At 39.9% G+C, this 24,028-nt stretch overlaps 2 protein-coding genes across 2 annotated transcripts in view; one reads left to right on the top strand and one right to left on the bottom strand.

Moving 5' to 3' along the window:
* Window positions 1–672: 672 nt before the first annotated feature.
* Window positions 673–22,205, top strand: LOC137401038 (proteasome subunit alpha type-3-like). The gene is made up of 8 exons (XM_068087381.1): window positions 673–812; window positions 15,379–15,461; window positions 16,197–16,422; window positions 17,711–17,857; window positions 18,984–19,096; window positions 19,536–19,603; window positions 20,871–20,935; window positions 21,987–22,205. Exons 1-8 carry the CDS (start codon window positions 792–794, stop codon window positions 22,026–22,028), a joined length of 765 nt encoding a protein of 254 aa, XP_067943482.1. The 5' UTR covers window positions 673–791; the 3' UTR covers window positions 22,029–22,205.
* Window positions 22,156–24,028, bottom strand: part of LOC137401037 (S1 RNA-binding domain-containing protein 1-like) — a 33,697-nt gene continuing 31,824 nt past the window's right edge. Inside the window, exon 17 of the mRNA XM_068087380.1 lies at window positions 22,156–22,504. Within this exon, the coding sequence (XP_067943481.1) occupies window positions 22,325–22,504 (180 nt within the window). The 3' untranslated portion in view covers window positions 22,156–22,324. The remainder of the gene's footprint in view (window positions 22,505–24,028) is intronic.

Genomic DNA, 24,028 nt, shown 5'->3' on the forward strand with positions numbered 1-24,028 from the left:
AGTGAGAAATACATAGTTTATGGCTTTTTATGATTAAAAATGTAGGCTTACATGAACACTTGTATTTAATTAAATAGAAGAATGAAGTAGCCTTTGACTTTATCTATATTACTTTAAGATAACGATATGACTGAAATAGATGTAGTTTTGCGTATTCTTTTCGTATATTTCGTGTATCATCACTACTAATTTTTAGTGAACGTTCATTCGTCAGATCTTTTTATTTTCATTCAAGTTCAGCAGAGCGGTTTGTATTTTTCCAACGGCGTGATTTTGCATAGACGGATTTTATTTAAACAGCAATAATTGTATTTATTTTAGAAGTTGTCTGTCCTTTTTAGAAAGTTCTTTCGATTTTGCGGAAATGTGCGGAACATAGGGCCTTGCGGAACATAGGGCGTGCGGAACATAGACCTGTCACCGCATTAACGACTAGCAACATGCAAATCGTTTGATATTAATCGCTGTTTCAGAAAAATTTAAAATTAGTCCGAAAATTTTATTAACGTAGGTAAAAAAAGATTTTGAACATAGACGTAAGAAATTATCCTATATTAGCTTATATAAACTTAGATTGTTAAATGTTCGGTTTTACCGAAAGGTTTTACAAAAAATGTGCTTGTAGCCTTACACACAATGACTTCTTCAATCAAATCCTTTACCGTCAAGTTAATTTTTCGTAACACATAAAGAAGTTACTTTTTCTTTACTGCTGATTCATTTTACGAATTCTTGCAACTTTTTCATTAGAGTCCTTCTTTATAATCTAAAGCTCATCTACTAACAAAAGGATGAGCTCGATTGGAACTGGGGTGAGACCAATCTGTCTTACTAGTTTAAACAATACCAAGTTAAAACTTCCAAAAAACTTTATTGCTAAAATGTACGCTCAGGAAATTATATTGTTATGAGTGGTTTGGGGGAAATATGTCATGCATATCTAATCCGAATCCACACACAACATCAGTGTTGAGTTTGCTTTTGTTATTTCATTCTATTTTAACTATGTTCAGTTGGTGTACTTTTGCTTAGCTTATGGGAACTCATTTGATTATTAGTGGTGTACTGGTTTTTGTCTTGGTCTACCAGTGTACCTAATGGCGACCTGACAGGTCGGCTTACATTAAGCTTGCCGTGCTTATAACTGTAAGTGATTATAGAAGACCACGTCAACCCTAAGGTCCGTTGTCTGATTAGCTTAGGTCGACCTCTCTTCCTCTAATTAGGTCGACCCAGTCAGGGCACATTAGCTGTTGACCCCGTAGTCAACTAGCTGACCGATGATGCCTATACTGGTCGACTATTCGGCATTAATTCTTGCTGACCGCTCAAGCGAGAAATGAAGAGAGAGTGTGTGTGTGTATATAATTGTATTGACTAGATTACAAAAACAACTGCCCCCACTGCGGCTATGCCTTCCTTTATATAGGTTGCAGCTCGCCCATATAAGGGCATAATGACTATATATGGTAATAATGACCATATATGGGTTAATGACGCGGGGTTGACTAATAATGTAAGTAAGCATGCATTTGAAATGAGCTGTATAATACGAGGAGTAACAAATCTGCCACATACGCCGCCCCTATAGACGGCTATCCGTCTATATAGACATATATAAAAATAATACTAAAAATAAAAAAAGAATAGTAATGAGGTGATAAAATAGAGAAGGAAATGAGTCTAAACCGCTTGTTACTGTCACAGTTACGGGCTGGCCTCTTGCTGGTCGGCCAGCTTTTCTAAGTATGCGGCCGTCCTACGCAATTGCTGAGCCTCTAACCTCAACCGGTCAGCGGCTGACATTGACTTCCTGGGCATCGAGATTTCCAACCTCTCTGGACGTACACTCACAGTCCGAACGGAAATCTGAGGCTGGTGTTGACTGAATGATTGGGGCATGGCAGCACATTTTAAACTAGCCGCTGCCGATGACGTAATCGCTCTCGAATTGTTTAATTGGATACTGTTCAACTCATACTCCCGCAGGTGCGGAGGCAAATTCCTACTCCTCTGAGGCCTGCTAACATTGTCTGGCTGTCGGTGGACAGCTGGCTCTCTTGCCTCCGCACTTGTTGGAGTGCAGTTTTCTGTATCTCGGCATTGTCCACTGGAAGGCTGGCTCTCTGGGTTGTCAAAAGCTTCCTTAGGAGTTGTCCCATCGCCACCTTCGGAGTTGTCTTTCCTATTTGCCTTTTCTGCATTTTCAGCTTCTAAGACGGGCTCTGCCTGAGTTTTTCCATTGTTTTTCCTTATTCCACGCATGTTAGGCCTTCTACTAGGCTCAAGCAAGACTGGGGCTTTTCCATGATAATTGCTGCAGGCTTTGTAAGCTCTCAACCGGTGTTCAGACTGTACAGAACGCTGTCCTCGGCGTTCGATTGTGTACGTGTGATTTGGAAAGCTTTGGATTACCCGGTAAGGCCCAACTCTCTTGGCCGACAACTTGGAGTTCTCCCCCTTCCGTCGGCGTCTGCGGGTCATCCAGACCAGGTCGCCAGCCTTAAACAGTGGTGGTTCAGTAGTGTCTTCCGCCACGATTTCTAACTGCCTGTGCCTGAGAAGCTCATGGGCTTGTAAGAGCCGATCTTGGATTGCAATAGCGTACTCATTCGTACTCTGAAAAGATTCCACTGAACTCCCATGTTGGAGTTGGTCAGGGAGGCGCAACTCCCGACGGAGTATCATGTAATTTGGAGTTTCTTTGGTGGCTGAATGGGGAATCCCCCTCAGTGTTCTCATTAAATGTGGTAACACGAGATCTCACTCCTCCTGTCCTCTTCCAGTAAGGAGGGCTCGCAGGGAGTCTCCGAGTATCCTGTTATTCCGTTCGACTATACCGTTACCTTCAGGCCGGTATGGAGTCGTCCTTGACTTCTCGACTCCCCAAAGTCGACACAGCTCCTGGAATAGGTCGGATTCGAACTGGGCCTTCTGATCAGTATGGATTATTTCTGGCAATCCGAAATAACTGAAAACCCTTTCCTCCAGCGTACTGGCCACGGTAGGCGCGGTGGCATCTGGGATTGCGATAGCGTCTGACCACCTAGTGAAGTGGTCGGTCATCACAAGAGCCCAGATGTTTCCTCGGGTGGTTAAGGGTAGGGGGCCGACCAGGTCTACAGCCAATCTCTGCCACGGTCGACCAGCGTAGAGCCTCTGTCTATTGGAGGTTGTTGCACCAGTGCCATGTTTGGCCTGTTGGCATACTTCACAGGACATTACCGTCCGACGTACGTCACTGGTCATTCCTGGCCAATACCAGTCCAACTGGACCCTTTTTAGTGTCCGATCTACGCCACTGTGGGCCTGTCTATGTGTCTCCCAGATTAGGTCTTGCAGCACAGGTAAAGGGCAGACGGTGACTGCTTTGCTTCTACCATTTCCTGGGATTGTCGCTGTCAAGACCCCGTCGGGATCGATCCGTAGCTGTGAAAACATGTTGGCTAGCCTCTTCAACTCTGGGTCGCCTAGTTGTAAAACTTGGGCATCTATGGGTCTACCAGTCAACACTGCCTGGTAAATTTTCCCGATTGCCGTCTCTGCTCTCTTTTGTAGCGCAACAATTTCGCCAGCTTTCGTCTGTGCAGAGGGTCGTTTTTCTATAATAGGGGGGGGCTGACCTAAGCCTTGGTCGACCTTCTTGTTTACACTAGGGTCGCGCTCCTGGATTGGCCTGGGGCCGGCCTCCTTGTCCCTCCGAGGCCCGCTGTTGGGTCCGACCTGGTCGATCTCCACATCTGCCGGGACGCCCACTGCTTGGTTCCTCCATCTCTGGGGTTGCTGGGGCAGAAGTGGCCATCCAATCTCATCCAGATTTCCCATGGGAACTCGACTTGAGGGAATCGTCCCCTCCTGTAATTCCTTACAGATCTCCGAGCGGGGAGGCCCACCATCTCGTCTATCTATTGAGGCACATTGCTTGCAGTCTTCACACTGTTGCCTACTCAGGCCATCAGCATTTCCATGCTTCTCTCCCTTTCGGTGCACAATCTTGTATCTGTGTTCCGACAAGCTTTCCAACCACCGGGCTATCTGACAGGAAGGTTCCTTTCTCCGGTGCAGCCAGACTAGGGAAGCATGGTCGGTCCTGATGACAAACTCTCGACCGTACAAATAGGGCCGGAAATGTTTCACGGCTAACACCACCGCCAGGAGTTCTCGCCTCGTGACACAGTAGTTCCTCTCCGCAGGGGAGAGCGTCTTGCTGTGATAGGCGATAACTCGCTCCTGTCCTTGTTGGACCTGGGACAATACGGCCCCAGTTCTGACGTTGCTGGCATCTGTGTCAAGGGTGTACTCTAAGGTCGGATCTGGGTAGCCTAGTACAGGGGCATGCGTCAAGAGCCACTTGAGGTGACTGAAAGCTTCTTGTTCAGGTTGACCCCACTTCCAGGTGGACCCTTCTGCCGTGAGTAGTGTCAAGGGCTTGGCAACCGAAGCGTAGTCGGGCACGTATCGGTGGTAGTAACCGGTAGTGCCGAGAAAAGCCCTCAGCTGAGTCACATCGGTTGGCTCCGACCACCTGTGGATCGCTTCCACTTTTTCCGGATCCTTGGCTACCCCAGTCGAACTCACCACATGTCCGAGGTACTTCACTTTTGTCTGCATGAGGGTACATTTAGATGGTTTTAGTTTCAAGCCGGCTTGTCGAAGCCTGTCTAGTACTTCTGACAGCCTAGACAGGTGACTCTGGAGGTCGGCTGACATGGCTATGATGTCGTCCAGATACAGCAAGAGCGTCTTCCAGTGGAGCCCTTGCAGCACTCGCTCCATAAGCCTCTGGAACGTGGCAGGGGCCGACGTCAGCCCGAAAGGCAGCACTTTCCATCTCCAAAGCCCACTTCTCGTGATGAAGGCTGATTTCTCCTGCGCTCCTGGCGACAGGGGTACCTGCCAATAGCCGCTCATCAAATCGAAAGTGCTGAACAACTTGCTGCCTGACAGAGCATCCAGACTGTCATCGATTCGAGGAAGTGGATATGCGTCCTGTTTAGTGACCGCATTCAACTTCCGATAGTCAATGCACAGTCTCCAGGTTCCATCCTTTTTCCTGACCAGGACCACAGGAGAGCTCCAAGCTCCATATGCCTGCTCTATCATTCCCTGTTTGGCCAGCTCAGAGACCTGCCGATCTATTTCCGCTTCCTTCTCAGGGCCAACCCTGTATGGGGTCTGCCGAATTGGTTGAGCATCCGTTATCGTGGGTATCTCATGTTGGACCAAGGTAGTCCGACCCACATCTCCATCCCCTTTACTGAAAACATCGGCATACTGATCAAGGAGCCTAACTACCTGTTGTCTGTCGTAGTCACTTCTACAGTGCACTATAGCTTGGCTATACAGCTCTTTCACGTGAGGAGCCACCTTCGGGTCAGGCCGGGTATCCTGGCTTGGTCTCGCTCCCTTTGGCCCCCCTTCTGTCCAGGGCTGGCCGATTTCAGTTTCATCGACTCCTGTGTAGCTGCCAATCACAGTTCCCGACGCTACCTGTACAGGGGAATCTGTCGGGTTCAAACAACGCAGGGCCACTCTTCCCTTCTCATCAGGTAGGTGGAGGCTGGCAGCCACCATGTACCGATCTCCTGATCCCTCTACCATTCCTAAGGGTTGGTAGGTGTGGGTCGTGAGGCGGCATGTAACCACCATCTCCGACCGAGGTTGAAGTGTCATGGTACGGACAACCTGCACCTTGCTCACCAAGGGTCGTCCGTCCCGATCTGTGCAGATCAGCTTCTGACCATTCACTACGAATGTGGATTCTTGGAAATTCATCTCACAGCATTGGTCTGTCAAGAATGGCATCCCGATGATGGCATCTTCTTTTAGGGGGCATACAAGAAGTGATACAGTCACTTGTACACTTCTGACTCGGATGGGTACGGTCAACATGCCATGAAAGTTTAGGCGAGACCCGTCAGCCATCGTGCCATAGTCTGTTCTCTCTACCAACTGAGCCTTCAACCCCGCGGGAAGCCGGTCAAAGACATGACGGCTGAGTAGGTTGGAGGTGCATCCACTGTCTATCAGGAAATGAGCAGGTCGGCCCATAATCTTCCCAGGTAAGAAATAGCTACTACTGTACGGTTTCCAAAGGGTGTCCGCAGCCACTCTCTCAGGACTGACCTGCTGAGTCGTCCGACCGGTGTGCTGCCACCTCTTACGCCGTCTCCTTGTCTGGAGCTTTTCTGTAACCACTGGGTTTGGGGTTTGGATTTCCTCTGTTTGCTGCTCAGTTAGTGAGTCAAAGGAGTTTTGTAGTAGGACTGAGGTCGACCCATGGGGGGTCTGAGGTCGACCTGTCCGACGTGGGGTTTGCCAAGGTGGCTTTCTCTGGTTTGAGGGTCCACAGTCAGTATGTCCCCCTACTGCTGTGGACGATGTCCGTTTCCCTGCTGCTGGTTTCTTGCTGGCTGGGTAGCTGCCATCTGAGGACACTGTCGTCTGACATGTCCGACTATTCCACATTCCCAACAGCTGGTCGCCCTTCTGATTTGCTGCGGCTCTGGAGTAGTCCGACCTTGGCTTCTGGGTTGGCTACCATTGACCGCCAGTCTTGTCGTCAAGGTGGTCAGCTCCTTTAGGGCTACAAGGACATCTTCCAACGTAGCCGATTTTGTAGCTTGTGGGAGGTCGACCTGGGCTGCCTTGGGGTCATCCTCTTCCTCCCCTTCTATAGCCATGATGGTTGACCTTTGGGTCAACCGAGGATTAAATGGCTGAATTTGCAGAAAGTCATTTCCAGCCTGCACTGCCTCTCCCAAAGTCCGTGCTCCCACCGCTAACAGATGCCTCTGTAGATAGGTGTTGCCCAATGTCATGGAGAAAGTATCTAATGCCATATTTGCACGATGGTGCTCAGGCAGATCAGCATAAGCTATATTGGCTAGTCTTTCTACTTCCGCTGCATGATCTTGCAAGCTAACCTTGACTTCCTTCTTGAGGTTTAATCGACTCCTGGCCTCTCTGTCAGACCAAATTTAGTTCTCAAGGCTGCAAAGATGGCATCTGTAGTTTCTCCCCTGCCACAGCTTTTAGCACCGTCCTTCAGCACCTCTCTGAGGTGCAGACGTGCTGACCCTGCAGACCATTGATTAGCTTCAGCTACTTCTTGAAACTGACTGATGAACAGTTCAACATCATCACTGCCATCAAACTTAGGGGGCTTGAAGTCCCTCTCTGGTCGAGATTGCCGTAAAGCCTCAGTTATGGCGTCAGCCATCCGCCCATACTGATCAGCTTGATGGAGGTCAGCCTCAGCTGCCTCTCTCCTGGTTGACCGCCTTCCAGGCATGGTCAGACGATCCCACCGCTGCCACCAGTGTACTGGTTTTTGTCTTGGTCTACCAGTGTACCTAATGGCGACCTGACAGGTCGGCTTACATTAAGCTTGCCGTGCTTATAACTGTAAGTGATTATAGAAGACCACGTCAACCCTAAGGTCCGTTGTCTGATTAGCTTAGGTCGACCTCTCTTCCTCTAATTAGGTCGACCCAGTCAGGGCACATTAGCTGTTGACCCCGTAGTCAACTAGCTGACCGATGATGCCTATACTGGTCGACTATTCGGCATTAATTCTTGCTGACCGCTCAAGCGAGAAATGAAGAGAGAGTGTGTGTGTGTATATAATTGTATTGACTAGATTACAAAAACAACTGCCCCCACTGCGGCTATGCCTTCCTTTATATAGGCTGCAGCTCGCCCATGTAAGGGCATAACGACTATATATGGTAATAATGACCATATATGGGTTAATGACGCGGGGTTGACTAATAATGTAAGTAAGCATGCACTTGAAATGAGCTGTATAATACGAGGAGTAACAAATCTGCCACAGTGGTTCAGGTACCAGTGAAGATGTTAAGCTATTACAAGCAATACTGATATTTACTTGTAATAAAAGATAATTATTTATTCTATAAGTCTAGCAATTAAAATACACCACTAACAAATTTGAAGCAATAATATTACTGACAGAAGGTTAAAATAGCCAATAAAAATTACACCCTTACTCGAACGGTCATCCATGTTCAGACCTGCCAACCCAAGAGTGGGGCAATGCGTGAGATTTGGTTTTAGGGCAATTGATGTGTCAATGATAGTATATATAAAATTGTCGAAATTGGGGCAAAAATCTCACGCATTTCTCACGCATTTTCGTTTTTTCTTTGGGGTGATTGCGTGAGTCTCACGCCCAATGCGTGAGAGTTGGCAGGTATGTCCATGTTCGTTTGCTCAGTCCCGTAAGGCTGTGAGCCTCGACAGTCAAATGAGAGTCATGAAAGTTCACAGGTAGAGAATTTCAGCAAATGGTGAAGGAAAGAGATTCTACAGGCTGGAGAGAGAGACTCAGCAGGCAGAGGGGAGAGTGCCCAAGCAGGCCTCCGAAAAAGAAAGACTTCACAGACAGGAAAGAAAGAGGCTCCTCAGCAGGCAGAGGTGAAAGCGCTTAACCATACCCTTGGGAAAGAGAGACTCTACATGTAGAAGAAAGAGAGGCTTTTCAGCAGGCAGAGGGGAGAGCGCCTAAGTAGAGGCAGAGGAGAGAGCGCCTAAGTAGAGTCTCGTGAAAGAGAGGCTGAGTCATTGGAGCTGTTCTCCGTTATAGTTGTCTAGCAAATGGAAAGGCTAGCCTGTAGGGAGTAGGGTCAGTGTTAAAATTCAATGCTTTATTACATCAGGTATGGGGAGATATCTTGTTTGCGTCAGTCTCCAGCTGGTGTATGTGATGTAAACTTGTAGGGTTGAGCTCGTGACTTACTCCTGGTATCTATATTGTGTCTGTCAGAGGATGACAGATCGTCATACGTGTAATCTGATTCGCTTTAATGTCGTTTTAGTGGTTACTCCCTAGGCGATTGACTCATTTTCTACGATTGATTCCTCCCATTTTTGAAGTTTTTCTTACTTTTTGACGTTTTCTAATGATTGGATCTTTTGATGTCTTGGCATCTTGCTGCTTGTACATATTGTATGCTTATCTTGTGGTCTGGCTTCACTCCCTGTTTGTATCTGTTTGGGTGTTATTTCCATGCAACAATATACAGTAGGCCTGACAAAGTTGAAGCTGGTAATGAGTTACAACATTCTCCTGGCATTTTGGGATTCACTTAACTGTGCGACGTTGATTTCAATTGTCCAACTTCGCGATAGTCGCTCCAAAAAAATATTGGAACTGAGATGAGTTCATAGTTATTTTATTTTTTGCACCTCATTCAAGAAACAACTTTGGATCATTGTTTTTATCTGTAGGCTTCTACCACATTTTTGTGTGAAGAAAAGATATGATTGGTTTATTACTTTGTATTGTTTGCCTCGTCGGTACCCCAGTTTCACATACAGCTTATAAATAAATAAAAAATATTCAGTCTACACTTCGCACATGTCATGACCTATCATAATTTTGGGCTCACTCTTTCCTTTGAGAGGAGTTTTCTTGTTTTGTAATAGTACATTAAGTTGGTTTGAGTGTCATTTTATAAGATTGAAATTATTTTCGCTACAATCTAAATGCCGTCAATCGAGTTTGCACACCTAGACTCGCTAACTTGCATATGGAGCCGAATTCCAATACCTCACTGAATGGCCCAAATTTATCTCAAACCATAAGCTTTTAGACTCGATCAAATAATTTATCTTTCTAGTTCATGTCAAGTCTGATAGTCATGAAATCAAATGAACATGTTTGCATAGCTTCAAATGACACTGATATGTTGGTGGCTTAATAAATTAACAACATCTAACTTACCAAGGTCCTTGCCCGTGATAACTGTAGCAATAGCCTTCTATTTAAAAACCTCAAAAACAAGAATTCAGATGTCATGTATTGTTGAATAAGTATCAATGTATTTGCCTGTATTAGTTAATTTGTTCTGACATAATTGTGGATTATACAAGAATGGGACATAGACTGGCCAACCAGGGAAAAGGTATTCGTTAATCAGAAAACTATGTAAGTTTAATCAAGCAGTACTTCTATAATTGGTGTCAATATTCGAACTGTTGTATCCTGGATACCAGGTGATGTTTTACAAGTCGCCTGCAGACCGGTTGCTGTAGTAACATAAATGTTCATTAACAAGAACACGTACCTCTCTCTTTGTCAAGGATAAAACTTTATTCAACGGAAATGATATAAAATTGAATAAGAATGCAAGAGAAATAACATATGTATAGGTTAAGCTAGAACATAGGTTGCCTAGCAAATCATGTCCAAGTCTTTAAGCTTGGTCAGTAGTTTTCCATGAGACATTCTTTTGCCAGTGATGATAAGTAAATTGGTCATTTCTTTGTTTCTGAAATTGGTGTCAGTCAACTCAACAGGTATGTTAATAATTGGCAACTTTGGGGTCGCATTGACGGCTGCTCTCTTCTTTCATGAAGTGAACTCTTCATCTGATGTTTTGTTTGTTACGCCAGGCTTAAGATGACATCTGTTTCTGCATACGAGTGCGTGTCTATTGTCTCCCATATAAGAATGTGGAGCGTCATAACCATTAATTGCAATGCCCTCGAACCATTCTGTGTTACCTTCTGTATGAACCCAGACTTTGAATCAGGGTTAATATCGCCAAGAGGTCTTGTTTCGCTGTCATAATATCTTTTTTCGACAGCCTGTCCCGCCAGGAGCTAAGACTTTGGCTCGAATACAGCAGGCTTGAGACTCATGTGGACTGATCTGGTCACAGGAAGACCATTGCTAAAGGCTCGGTTGAACAACATCTTAGCCAGACTGTGTGGTCTGCCACCTACTGAAGCGTCACTATAGGCTAGAAGTGACTTGTAAACATTTTCATCACTTGCTTCACTTGCTTTTTGAAGAAAAGTTTCATTGTTTGCATGTACATTAGGCACTCTTGCAACATAAATAATCCATTCCAGGAACATTTATGTTATAAGGATTTTACGTTATGGGAACAGTAAAATACATTTAAATTGCCTAATCCATTCCAAGATCTTTCCAACCTCATCCCTTTGGCCATTCAAAAAGGAAAATTCAGATTCAACTTTTTGATTTGTTGGCTGTACCATAACTGCAATATTATTAGTTTGTATCGACAACTTCTCTCCTTTTTATGATCAATTTCACTGCCTTTATAGACTATGATTGCAGTAATTTTACAATTAGCCAATGGAAAACACACATCTTCAACATTCATTTTCATCGATTTGTTTATTTTTTCTAGACTGCAAAGTCTATTCTGCAGAGTAAAACTAATAACAAATAGCTTATATGTCTACAATAAAGCAAAACAAAAATATATTTTACTATAAAAAGAGCCGTGTCTACCTGTTCGTCATCTATCCTGTATCCAGGGGTCAAGGTTAGGATAAAAGATAACTTTTGACAATACTCCAATCGTGACATTCAGGTTGCTAGACCAACTCTGTACCACCTGCACCAATCGATCGCCTTCAAGTATTTTGATAAATGCTGCTACCTATCCTCTGTTTTGTCAACCCATCTAACGATCTATCGTGATGAACCAAAATGCCATGAAAGTTGTATTAATAATGAGTACTGTATAAACAATGCTGTACGTATGTCGTTTGTCTCTCTCATTCAGCGTGATATGTTACCATTCAAATCGACTTTGAGAACTTGCCCCTACTTGACATTTTACGTATATGGAATTTTTAGGTAGTACGGAGCAAAGACTTGCATAAACATTTTACGCTATCTGGAATTTATATTATTGGAAGTATACGTTATAATAGCATCTACTGTACCTCTCAGCCATACTATTAGATCTGGGATATCTTGGACTAGATGTCAGAATCTGGAAACCCCAATCAGCTGCAGACGTCTGCATTCTTTGGCTGTTATCAGCCATAATTGTTGCAGGCATGCCATGAATAGAAAATATTGACTCCAAAGCCAGCACCACATCAGCAGTCTTATGCTGTAGCAGTCTTAACTCTGGTAAATGTGAATAACGGTTCACTTCCGTGAGATAGCTTCGAGATTGAAACTCGAGAATGTTCATTGTAACCTTATACCATGGCAGATCAGGTATCTCATGTGGCATAAGTGGCGTTCTTCTCTAGTTGTTAGCAAAGTGAGCGCAAGTTTCACATTGAGCTACCTTTGTCTGAATATCACTACGGAGCCCAGGCTAAAAATGACTTCTTAGCACACTTTTGACATTTCTGGATTCCCAAATGGCCGATGAGTAGTTTACGAAGAATAGACTTCCTCTCAGCATGTAGCACTATAAGACATTCACCAGCATACAGCAATCCATCTTGCTCATAGATTTCACCTCGAATGTTTCCATTGAATGCAAATAGGAGCTAAGGCTTTGCTTGACCATTGCCACCCTTGATATACAGCTTCCCATAGTGCTTTCATTGTGGCATCTTCAGTATAGACAGCACTAAGACAACCTTGCGCCAGGTTATCTCAAGCATGTGCACCATCACTACTTATTCAAATCAGTTTGATCTTGCGTAATCTTCTGTAAATAAGTCCTTGAAAGTGTGTCTGCAATATACATATATGCATATATACAGATACTTACGTGCCAAGCACGTAAGTTGGTGCAGCTATGTCATATCACTGGAGTTTAGTAGTAATCATTGACGTCGAGGAAGCATATTATGTAGTGTTGTTTTCACATAGATACAAGAGGTTTGTGATCAACTTGCATCACAAATGCCCGACCATACAAATAGCTGTGAAATATTTTACAGCCAAAAAAGACAAATCTTTTTAATCTGTTCGAGGATAGTTACATTTTGTCTCGGTCAAAGCCACTGATGCATATGTAACATGTTTTCCATTTTGAAGTAGAACAGCACCCAATCCCGACTTAGAAGCATAATTTTGTGTGGGATATTTGCTTGTGTCAAAATATTGCAACACAGGTTCAGATATCAGCAGTCTTCTTATCGTGTTAAAACTTTCCTGTTAGTTGAAGTTGGCTTGTGTTTTTACATAAAATAAACCATAGGTAACACATAAAGTTCTGACAGTCTTCTCTTATAACTCTTCCCACACACAAGATTTTTTAACGTCACCGGACACCGCTGTTATTATAAAAAGATTATTCTGCAAGGACCAAAGGAGGTCAATTACTCATAAGACTCCGATTATTCTGTAGTTTGCTTGAAGCTGTCTCACTAAAGAACTAAGATAGGCGGTAATTAAAGTGCTTCATAAAATGTTACTTTGTTTGAGACTCCAACTCATGACATTCAGCTTCATAGGCTGACACTCTATTACCTGCAGTACTCGACTTTATTCTAGCTAGTTTACTTTACTGCTGTACTAGCAGTATGCTGGATGCAGGCAATACCATAAATACAATGTACCATGTATGCATCAGCATATTTAGGTGCTAGTATATACTGTATACTAGTATTTATAGTGCTAGTGCATATCGTAAAACCTCTATTTAAATGCCACCTTGAATAGAATGCCATTAAAGGAGAAGGGTTGAAAATTACAGTGCCACCCTTTTATTGAACGTCACTTCTATTTGTTCACTTTGATATTCTTTGATCTTTATGATCTTTATGAACCCATAATAAAAAGCGATCAGTGGAAACGTGTTCACGAAATGGTACTAATAGTGACTCGGTTACAACAATAGCAATAAATTATTTCGTTGTTGCAGAACTGGTTACCATAATTTTAGCGATGGTACGCCTGAGAAGATCAATCGTAATAATCATCAGAACTACACTCTAATTTGAAGTCACCAAAAATCTAAAGGCTAATGTACACATTTCATCCATTGCTTTCAGATTTGTCCATAACTTTGTTTACAATCTGATCTGAAAATTTTAATGTGTTTTGATGAACAATGAAAATTCTTTTCAGGAACACCGTAAGGCGTATGAGCAGCCATTGTTATGGCATATCGAAGTCCGTTTTCTAACTTTAAAGTTTTATGGTTGTTATCTTTAAAACTTTGAAAGCGACAACATCAAAATAATTAATCGCTGCATCCGGCTAAACTTCTCAAAAGTAGTGCCTTGTTGAACTCGGTCTGATATTTCGGTCTGATAGTCTGATATATTCTGATATACAGTCAAACATGGATAACTCGCCCACGGATAGCTCGAACACATGGTTAACTCGAACGGTTTCTTTGGTCCGTTCCCACGTAATGATTAATTGCTATAAATAACTCGAACTCAACACTGTTAACTCGAACTGTTTTTTGCCTAACAGCTACCGAAACGGTTGTTATCGCTTTAGAAAATCACTTTATTCCAAACCATAGAGGTAAACCTCAACTTTTCGTAATTCATAAGTGTCGTTATTACCACCATCGGCAAAATAGTTTTGTCAACGACTTTTCTAAAGATTGGTGAAATTTGATTTATACCAAACATCCGCTTAGCGATCGCCCTTCGGAAGCAAGGTAAAGTGAGGTAATCTTTTCATAAACTTCAAGAAAAATCGGCAAAATTGATCGTGGGTAAAACGCTCAAAAGAAAAAGATGTCTTTTCTTTTGAGCATTTCAACAATGATCAAGTTTTGCCAATGTCAATCTAAAAAACGTCCTGGCAATAACATCACCTCAAACAACAAACCAATCTCAAGTGATAGAAAAATCTCTATACTTTTTGATAAAAATGTTTTAAACTTTACATTAGAAGCATTTAATTTGAAACAAGCCATTTGTGCTTTTGATTTATATTATAGTTTGTATATGTACATGTATCTACTAATAAATAAGTAAATACATGGACTTGTGACAGTGCTCTGATAACTTGAACGCTCTGATAATTTGAACACTTTCGCTCGGTCCCGTTAAGTTCGAGTTATCCATGTTTGACTGTATATCAAATACAGTTTTTAAAAAATACTGAGGCCAACAGCATTAATGTTGCTCTGTTTAGAGGAGAGTGCAAAATATAGGCTGTGTTAACATCGCTTTGCTCATCAAGGGTTAAGTTTATCTTCCCTAAATTCTGACGAGCTTGTCGAAAAATACAGCGTCACCCTTTATTTGAACATCACCTCTAATAAAATGCCACTAAAGGGGAAGGGTCACTGTACAAAATACTATACAAAACAAGCTTTAAACTTCTTATGCAAATTACTACAATAGTCTGTTGAACATTTTTTTTGACAACTTCTTGTCACTTATTCCTACCATACATCATTGGAATTTTTATGCATGTTAATAAATAACATAGTTAGGTGGGACTATAAAAGTTGTGTGCCCAGTAAAGAGCTATTTATGTACATTGGTGGTGATGAGTGACTTGAATTCACAATTCCAAGAAAGCTGTTTGTAGCTATAAAAAACATTTTCAATGCAAACCAGCTTTTCAGTTCATTGTAATAAAAGTTAACTTCTACATTTAAAAATGTTAATAAAGAATATCGAGATTGACTTGAAAAATTTGTTATGTTATAGTATGACTTGTCAGCTTCACAGTTCTCTCCAGATGGCAGGGTGTTTCAAGTGGAATACGCTCTGAAGGCTGTTGAAAACAGCGGGTAAGTTTCTAGACTGTGTATTTTATAGATAATGTTTTCACAGGTTGCTATGGCATTGCGATCACAAGTCACTATGGTAATGTTATTACAGGTTGTTATAGTAATTTTATTACAGGTTGCTACGCGAATTTTATCATAAGTTTCTATTGTAATGTTGAAAAATCCTTGTGTGATGCAAATCTGTTTTTCAGCATACTTGCCATTGGTTGATCAGTATAGCTAATTCAATTCAGCAGTCAAGGTCTTGTGTTGGTGATCTCTGACTTTATTATTAAATGTTTATGCTTGTTGCTAAAGTATTATTGCCATAGACTGTTTAACTTGCCAAGTAGCTTCATATAAACTTGGTACTTGATCTTATTGTTGATACAGCAGTGTGCCTAAAGTAGTTATGTTAGCTGCGTTACTGTATGATATGACAGGTTATACCATTGAGGTTACACTTAGCTTGTTCTTGGCTTTTGCTATATTTTGACGACACATTCGCCGTTGTCTGTGACCCCATTCAGTTTCATCTCACACTAAGCCTATCAGCGATTGATAATGGTTAACAACAATCCAAAAGGAGTTGTCTACTTTGTGTGCCGTGAGATAACAACTACTATTTTATATATACATTAGGTTGCAGCCATCTAGTTTTGATGTTACTTTCAATTTATTAGTTACCGGCAACTCTTTATGTCATAAAACATGCTCAATAATTTTGCTTCAAAGCTGCCCTTTTCAATTTTTAAGGACTGCGATTGGAATCCGAGCCAAGGACGGTGTTGTTCTGGCTGTGGAAAAGCTAGTAACGTCTAAACTCTATGAATATGGAGCTAACAAAAGGATATTTAACATAGACAGACATATTGGTATGTGCATTGCTGGCTTGCTAGCTGATGCTAGAGCGGTTGTTGAAATTGCTCGCGATGAAGCTGTAAGTTACAGAAACCAGTACAGATCACCGATCCCTCTCAAGGTATGCTACCCGCTCTAACTTCAGGGTTAAAAAAAATCATGATTTTTTATTTTAATCAATTTTTCACAAGTCTTTTGTTGTTTTGACAATAGATTTTTTGTTTGTGCAAATCGTTTGTGAATTGAATTTTACATCAGGTGAACCCACTTTTTTATATTAGTGACTTACCTGCTTCAGTTTGACAACTTCTTACATTTTTTGTACTCAACATCCATATAAAATTATAATGCGCAAGCTCCGTGTAATTAGTGGAGTAAAACTACCAGTGTTTCTACACAAAGTAAGAGTGAAAATCAAAAGACATAAAAAGTACTGTGAAATATTTAAGCACAATTTTCCTTGGTGTGATCTAAGCTATTGATCATGGGAAGTATAATTGTTTGCTGATTTTTTAGTACCTAGCCAGTTACTTAATTTTGAATGAGCAAAATCTAAGGTGGAGATTTTGTTTCATTCATATCACATGCTTTAATGCTTGCACTTGAGCGGATTGCATTGAAGTGTTTGAGGCCATAATGTCATTTATAATTTGACCAAAGTAGTGATAGAAAACTGTACTAATTACAGAACCTAGCATTTATTCACAATTAATCCTGCTTTGAGGTTTAGTAAATAAACTCAAAGGTCCTATCTTTAACTTCAGTGCTCATTCTGTAACATTGTATTACACATGACAGGAGCGTTTACAGATTTGTCACCCATTGCTATTTTTCGTGGAAAGTCATGATTTAGGTACTGATCATTGATTTTTTGTGCCAACCCTGTTCAACTCATATATACTGTGTTATCTATCTTCATTTAACAGCTGATCTTTGGTTTTCGTATTAACTAAACTCTTGGTTTTTCTGGTAACTCTCACAATAATTGGACACTAAACATCAGCGAAAAATATTTGCGACAGACTAAAATGTTAGATTTTCATTTTAACGATCTGATTTTACAGTGTTTTAAATACATTCTTGTATGTATATGTATAAGATTAAATTTAGTCTCATATGGACTACTCGAATAGGCGGATTGATACCTGTATGTACTACTGATACTTGTACTTGATACTATGTGCTATGATTCCTACTGTTTTAGTCTGGCTAGTTGTAGCTAGCAGGCATAAGGCGCTGTTGAGAATTGATATTTCTTGTTTGCCTAATTTTTAGTGTTTTTATCAAACCATGATTCTTCATTAAAATATTCAAGCTACATTTTACATTTTGTATTTGAATAACCTACCTTGGATTATAACATGGTACAACATTAACATTATGCTGTTAATGAAGTTTTGTGTTTACAGTTCCTAGTAGACAAGGTGTCATCCTATGTACACGCATACACTCTGTACAGTGCAGTAAGACCATTCGGTGTTTCCATCATCTTAGCTTCGTACACAGAGACGGATGGTCCATCTATGTATGGCATTGAGCCCAGTGGTATTTCACATGTAAGTTGTCATTTGTTGTCTTTAGTACTGTTAGTTGGTTTGATAAGGTCTCTGTCCAATTGGTGTTACTCGGAGATACAGTCAAACCTTTATACACCATAGCCTCAACAAGGTTTACGAAAATTATAATTGAAACTTTAACTTTTTAAATATAACACAAGGCGAACTGTAGGTTAGCTTAATATTTATCTGATCTATGTTGATCTCTCTACCTGCCCTTTCTTCTCCATTTCTTTACCATCATGCACCATCATTTATTAGCCATCACGCACTGATGATGGCTAATAACGAGGCCAAGAGGAGTTGTCTACTCCGGTTGCATTTGGGTGCCATGAGATAACAACTACTATTTTATAGATACACTAGGTTGTAGCCATCTAGTTTTGATGTTACTTACAATTTTATTATTAACCTGTAACCTATTGTGTCGTAAAACAACAAGCTTACATTTCTATTGGTGCGTTTCCCAATCGTTTTACATCCTTGAACTGAACCGACAGGACTAATTAGGCTGCCCTAGGTGGTCTCAACGCAAGTAAATAACAAGATCTTTTTTATCACTAATCATTCAATTTTTCACATAGAGTTAGGTTATATAATGTGTCTGCATTAATGTCATGTATGTTTATCTACAATATTTATGAAAATGTTGCATGTGTTTGGTCGGTGGGATGGAATTACATTAATTACTGAGTAGTTTATTGGACTATTCGATTCCGCATACAACAGTTTTAACATAGAAAGCAGATCTCAGAATGAATTAATTGTGTATGACGGCGTTTCACTGTAGTTCATATGAATATAGTAATACAGGTTTATTCATTATTATTGCTTCCATATCTTCTTTTTGTATCTTTTATGACTGAAGACTTAATTTTTAGTAATGAGAAACTAACTTGAATTTTATGCATTCTGTCAATAAGCTGTAACATATTATAATATATTTCCAATGCCTCATTTTCAGAATTGTTCCTGTAATAATATTACATAACTCCCAAACTCACGCGCTCCATAACTATGTGTATGTGATGGTCTATGATATCTTATAAGAATGTTCTAATATAATACAACTGTAAATGGTAGTGTATCATTGTTTGTACATACATTTAAGTGCTGTCCATTGCAGGGTTACTTTGGTGCTGCAGCTGGTAAAGCTAAGCAGGCAGCAAAAACAGAAATAGAGAAATTAAAAATGTTGAACATGACATGCGAAGAAATTGTCAAAGAAGCAGCAAAAATGTAGGTTCTCAGTTTGTGATGCTGGCTTGTTTCAGCTGTTTGCCTTGTATACTAAAGGCTGCTGGTTACTCAATGAGCTGGATTTAAGTTATTGAATAGTTGTGTGTTACGAGTTAACTCTGAAATATATTTTGTATCTACAAATAATGTCATGAAGTGCCTCTGGTTTAGCAGGAGCTCTTCCAAATACTCAACTATGTCAGCAAGAATGCATATTTGTTGCTGACAACATATATATACATGTATGTATATATATATATATATATAATAGATTGTGAGATATATATATATATATATATAGAGATTGCCCACCACATGTTATACACAGTCTGTGAGCTTAGTTTGAATGGCAGGAAATTCTTGTGAACTTGGGGAGAAAATTAAAGCTACCAATAGGAATTGGTGGAAATTGCTCTGACAATTTTAATCTATGTTGCAGTATATATACTGTGCATGACGATGTGAAAGATAAAGCATTTGAGCTGGAACTTAGCTGGGTGGGAAAAGGTGAGTGCCTTGCTTGATCAGCTCAAACACCCAATCATGCTATAGTCAAGGTAGTTTCTGTTGACCAGTAATTGAATAGTCTTTTAAAATCATTTTTAACCGTTTCTCTGCTCAAAGTCCAAGTAGTGTGAAGTATTTGTCATTTGAGTAATTCACTTGTACATATTTTCATCGGTTGAGTGGTATCTATACTGACTATTTCTGAATGGCTCTCAACTCTGCTGATTTTCATAAGTTTACAGAATTGTTTTCTTTTAAGAAGCCATAATTATCCCACGACCAAACAAGAGCGAAGCGATTGATTGGGAGATTTATGATAAATGTACATGTGCACACAACTCCCAAAAAATTATCCGTTAACAGCCGTCACCAAACCCTTGCAATGAAATCCTATCAACAAATTTAACTATTTTTCAGTAGTCGTTTAAGGATAATAATGATACAAAACGCATATAAACCTATTTAAATATGTTAGCAAGCCTTTGAAAGGTTACCGCAAATTCCTAAAACTAACCCATCTGATCGGATTATACACAAATAGACAGGTTAACGTGCACATTTCACCAGTCTATAGCATTGTAGAAGGTTTCTGTAATTAATGTAGGAGTACTGAAATCGTTTCATTTTTGCCGATTTCAAAGTAACTGACATTTTAGTCTCTTGAGTACTTCGGTATTCTAACTGATGTACAACGCAGTGTAAGTAAAGGAAATGAAGATGATATTGTTTTCTAACGATTCTTATGAGATTTTAAGACTATGACATTATACTTATGATATTATAAAAACTATGACGTTTTTAAATGTAAACAAAATTGTGTATTGGTTTTATATTATTACTATATTAATAATATTGGTTATTCTAATAATATCAGTGCATTTAACTTCTAATATTGGCCAATATTGCATTTCTCCTATTGCAGGGGGAGAGATATAAACATATAATCTTTTCCTTTCATTATTGCTATTTGTTGTATATAATAACACCCACACCCAGTACATTACAGCTACCATTGCAGTTATCCTATTGCACTGCAGTCTCATTTGACTGCTAATATTGCATTTCTCAGCCATCAGTACCCTTTCTTTTTTTCCAATATCTCTTTGGTCGTGGGCTGTATGACAGTGGAATTTCTAGTTTTTATGAATGTTTCGGTTATTCACAACAACTGAATTGATTGGTGTTGTAAATAGGTATACTGTATAAACTGCATGCTGCCATGTTGAGGTTGTGTCTGATTGAACCTGTATTGACTTTGCTATTATAGACACTGGAGGTCTGCACCAATTGGTTCCTAAAGAAGCCTTTGATGTTGCTGAGAAATATGCCAAGGTTTGTCACTTGAATGTTATACATGTACATAGTTTATAACGTGCCTACTGAGTTCTTCACGTGTCTATAAGGTTCACCATGTGTTAGTAGAGATCATCACTTGTTTATAGAGTTCATCACTGGTTTATAGAGTTCATCACATGTCTATAGGGTTCATTACTAGGGTTTTCTCAAGTTAGGTCACAACAAGCTTCTATTACAGTAGCCGCTCCTACAACATAAATAATCCGATCTAGGAATGTTTGTTATAGAGATTTTATGTTATAAGAACAGTAAAATACATGTAAATTGCCTAATCCGTTTCAGGATCTTTAAAAAATTGCCCCTTTGGCCATACTGTAAAGGCAGTATTATTAGTTTGCATTGACAACTTTTCATTTTTTTCGGATCAATTTCACTGGTTTTATGGACTAAAATTGCAGTAATTTTACAATAAGTAGATGGGAAACGCACATCGTCGATGTCCATTGACAATGAGTTGTTTTATTTTCTCTAGACGGCAAAGTAAAACTAATAACAGATATTTTATACAAAACAAATCTTTACTATAAAAAAGCGGTGCCTACCTGTTTGTCATCTATCTATATCTAGTGGTCAAGGCTAGGATAAAATACAACTTTAAACGATATTCCAACTCGTGATATTCAGATTGGTAGACCGACACTGTAACACCTGTGCGACTCAATCAAGTTTAGGGATTTAAGAGCAATTGTGCAGCTACCTATTCTGTTCTGTCAACACATCTGATGATCTGTTACGATAAACTAAAGTGTCATGGAAGTTGTACGTATAGTAGATACAATGCTATAAGTATGTCATTTTTTCTCTCACAAGTATGGCGAGATATGTTACTATTTAAATCGACGTTGAGAACGAGTTGATACTTTACTCTATGAAATTCTTCAAGTAGTACGAAGCAAAAACTTTGCATAAATTTTTACATTATCTGGAAATTACGTTATAGGAGCGTCTACTCACTCTACTGTATATAGAATTACTATGGATAGCTTGATTTACTTGACTGATCGTCATTTCCTCTTATCAATCACAGGAATCCCTTGAGGAATCCGACTCTGAAGACGAGGATATGTGAGACACGAAGATAAAAGAACAGAGATAGAATGTTACATGTGATTATGGGAGACCTTGACAGACCCTTGAGCTGTTTTCTTGTCCTTTCACCCATATATGTTGGGCATGATAGACACACATTGTACATATAATAATAATAAAACCTATATTGATAAACCATATGAAACAAGAACAATAATCTCTAATTAAAAACTGAAAAAAAAACAACCAGCACTGCCATTAATCCTTTTCAACAGATGAAACATTGCACTAAATATGCAGTTGTCACGGCTCACTCAATGAATATATCCGATAGCGTTACAGAACTCTGAGAAGTTTCAGCCCTATTCTAGCCTTTCCGATATCAATAGTAAGTATCTTGACTTTGACCTGATTGCCAACTGCTAGCGCCTTTCCTCCCATCTTGGATGTGTGTATGAGCCCACTTTTGTGTACACCGATATCAACAAATGCTCCAAAGGGAGCTAGGTTCCTCACCTACAGATGAGTAAATGTGAATATTATGTGAAACATGCTTGGACCAGATCATAGCACTGTTCACACTTCTCTCCATAGCAGTATATTTGTAAATAGTGTTGAATAAAATACTACAGCTGTGTTACTCACGAAAGGACAGTCTGCTTGCCTTTTTAGTGAAGTCGTATCATCCAGCAAATGCTGAATGCAGTTCTATAACAAACTTTAGGTGATAAAAGAATGTCGGCAAGCAGTTACAATTTCTTATGATTTTGCAGTGAAACATTTCATCATACCCTAGATTCAAGGTAATGGTTGTACTTTAACCTGCCATACATCTAACGCTTCCATGTTGTTGTACATTTATAAAAAAAATTCACACTAAAACAGATGCCACTTGGGACAGCTTCATAGGCAGAACAGCGGATTTCATTTGTACTAGCTCAAGTTAGTTCAAGATATGACATCACTCTGAAGCATAACAAAAATGTGAAACAATATTGCTCGCACTGCACAAATACTATTGCTGCACATTTGTTTTTGATGAGAATAAAATACCCTACAATTGGTCAAAGCTCAGCTGCTCATTCGTAAAATGTAGCTAAAAGTAGGAGAATAATAGTATATAATAGTACAATAGATGAGCTTTTAAACATTCTTTTAAAACTAGAAATTCCACTGTCATACAGCCCACGACCAAAGAGATATTGGAAAAAAAGAAAGGGTACTGATGGCTGAGAAATGCAATATTAGCAGTCAAATGGGACTGCAGTGCAATAGGATAACTGCAATGGTAGCTGTAATGTACTGGGTGTGGGTGTTATTATATACAACAAATAGCAATAATGAAAGGAAAAGATTATATGTTTATATTTCTCCCCCTGCAATAGGAGAAATGCAATATTGGCCAATATTAGAAGTAAAATGCACTGATATTATTAGAATAACCAATATTATTAATATAGTAATAATATAAAACCAATACACAATTTTGTTTACATTTAAAAACGTCATAGTTTTTATAATCTCATAAGTATAATGTCATAATCTTAAAATCTCATAAGAATCGTTAGAAAACAATATCATCTTCATTTCCTTTACTTACACTGCGTTGTACATCAGTTAGAATACCGAAGTACTCAAGAAACTAAAATGTCAGTTACTTTGAAATCGGCAAAAATGAAATGATTTCAGTACTCCCACGTTAATTACAGAAACCTTCTACAATGCTATAGACTTGTGAAATGTGCACGTTATTTTTTCATGAAATGCGCACGACTTTATCATTCTATTCTCTGTCGCTCGGCGTTTCAATTTCCGGTCTTAACTTTTATTAAACCAAGCTTTTCAAGCGTTTTGTGGCGATTTTCGTCCAAATTAACCTGTCAGTTTGTGTATAATCCGATCAGATGGGTTAGTCATAGGAATTTGCGGTAACCTTTCAAAGGCTTGGTAACATATTTAAATAGGTTTATATGCGTTTTGTATCATTATCATACTTAAACGACTTTACTGAAAAATAGTTAAATTTGTTGATAGGATTTC

The sequence above is a fragment of the Watersipora subatra genome, chromosome 7 (assembly GCF_963576615.1).
Source record: "Watersipora subatra chromosome 7, tzWatSuba1.1, whole genome shotgun sequence".
NCBI classification, from domain to species: Eukaryota; Metazoa; Bryozoa; class Gymnolaemata; order Cheilostomatida; family Watersiporidae; genus Watersipora; species Watersipora subatra.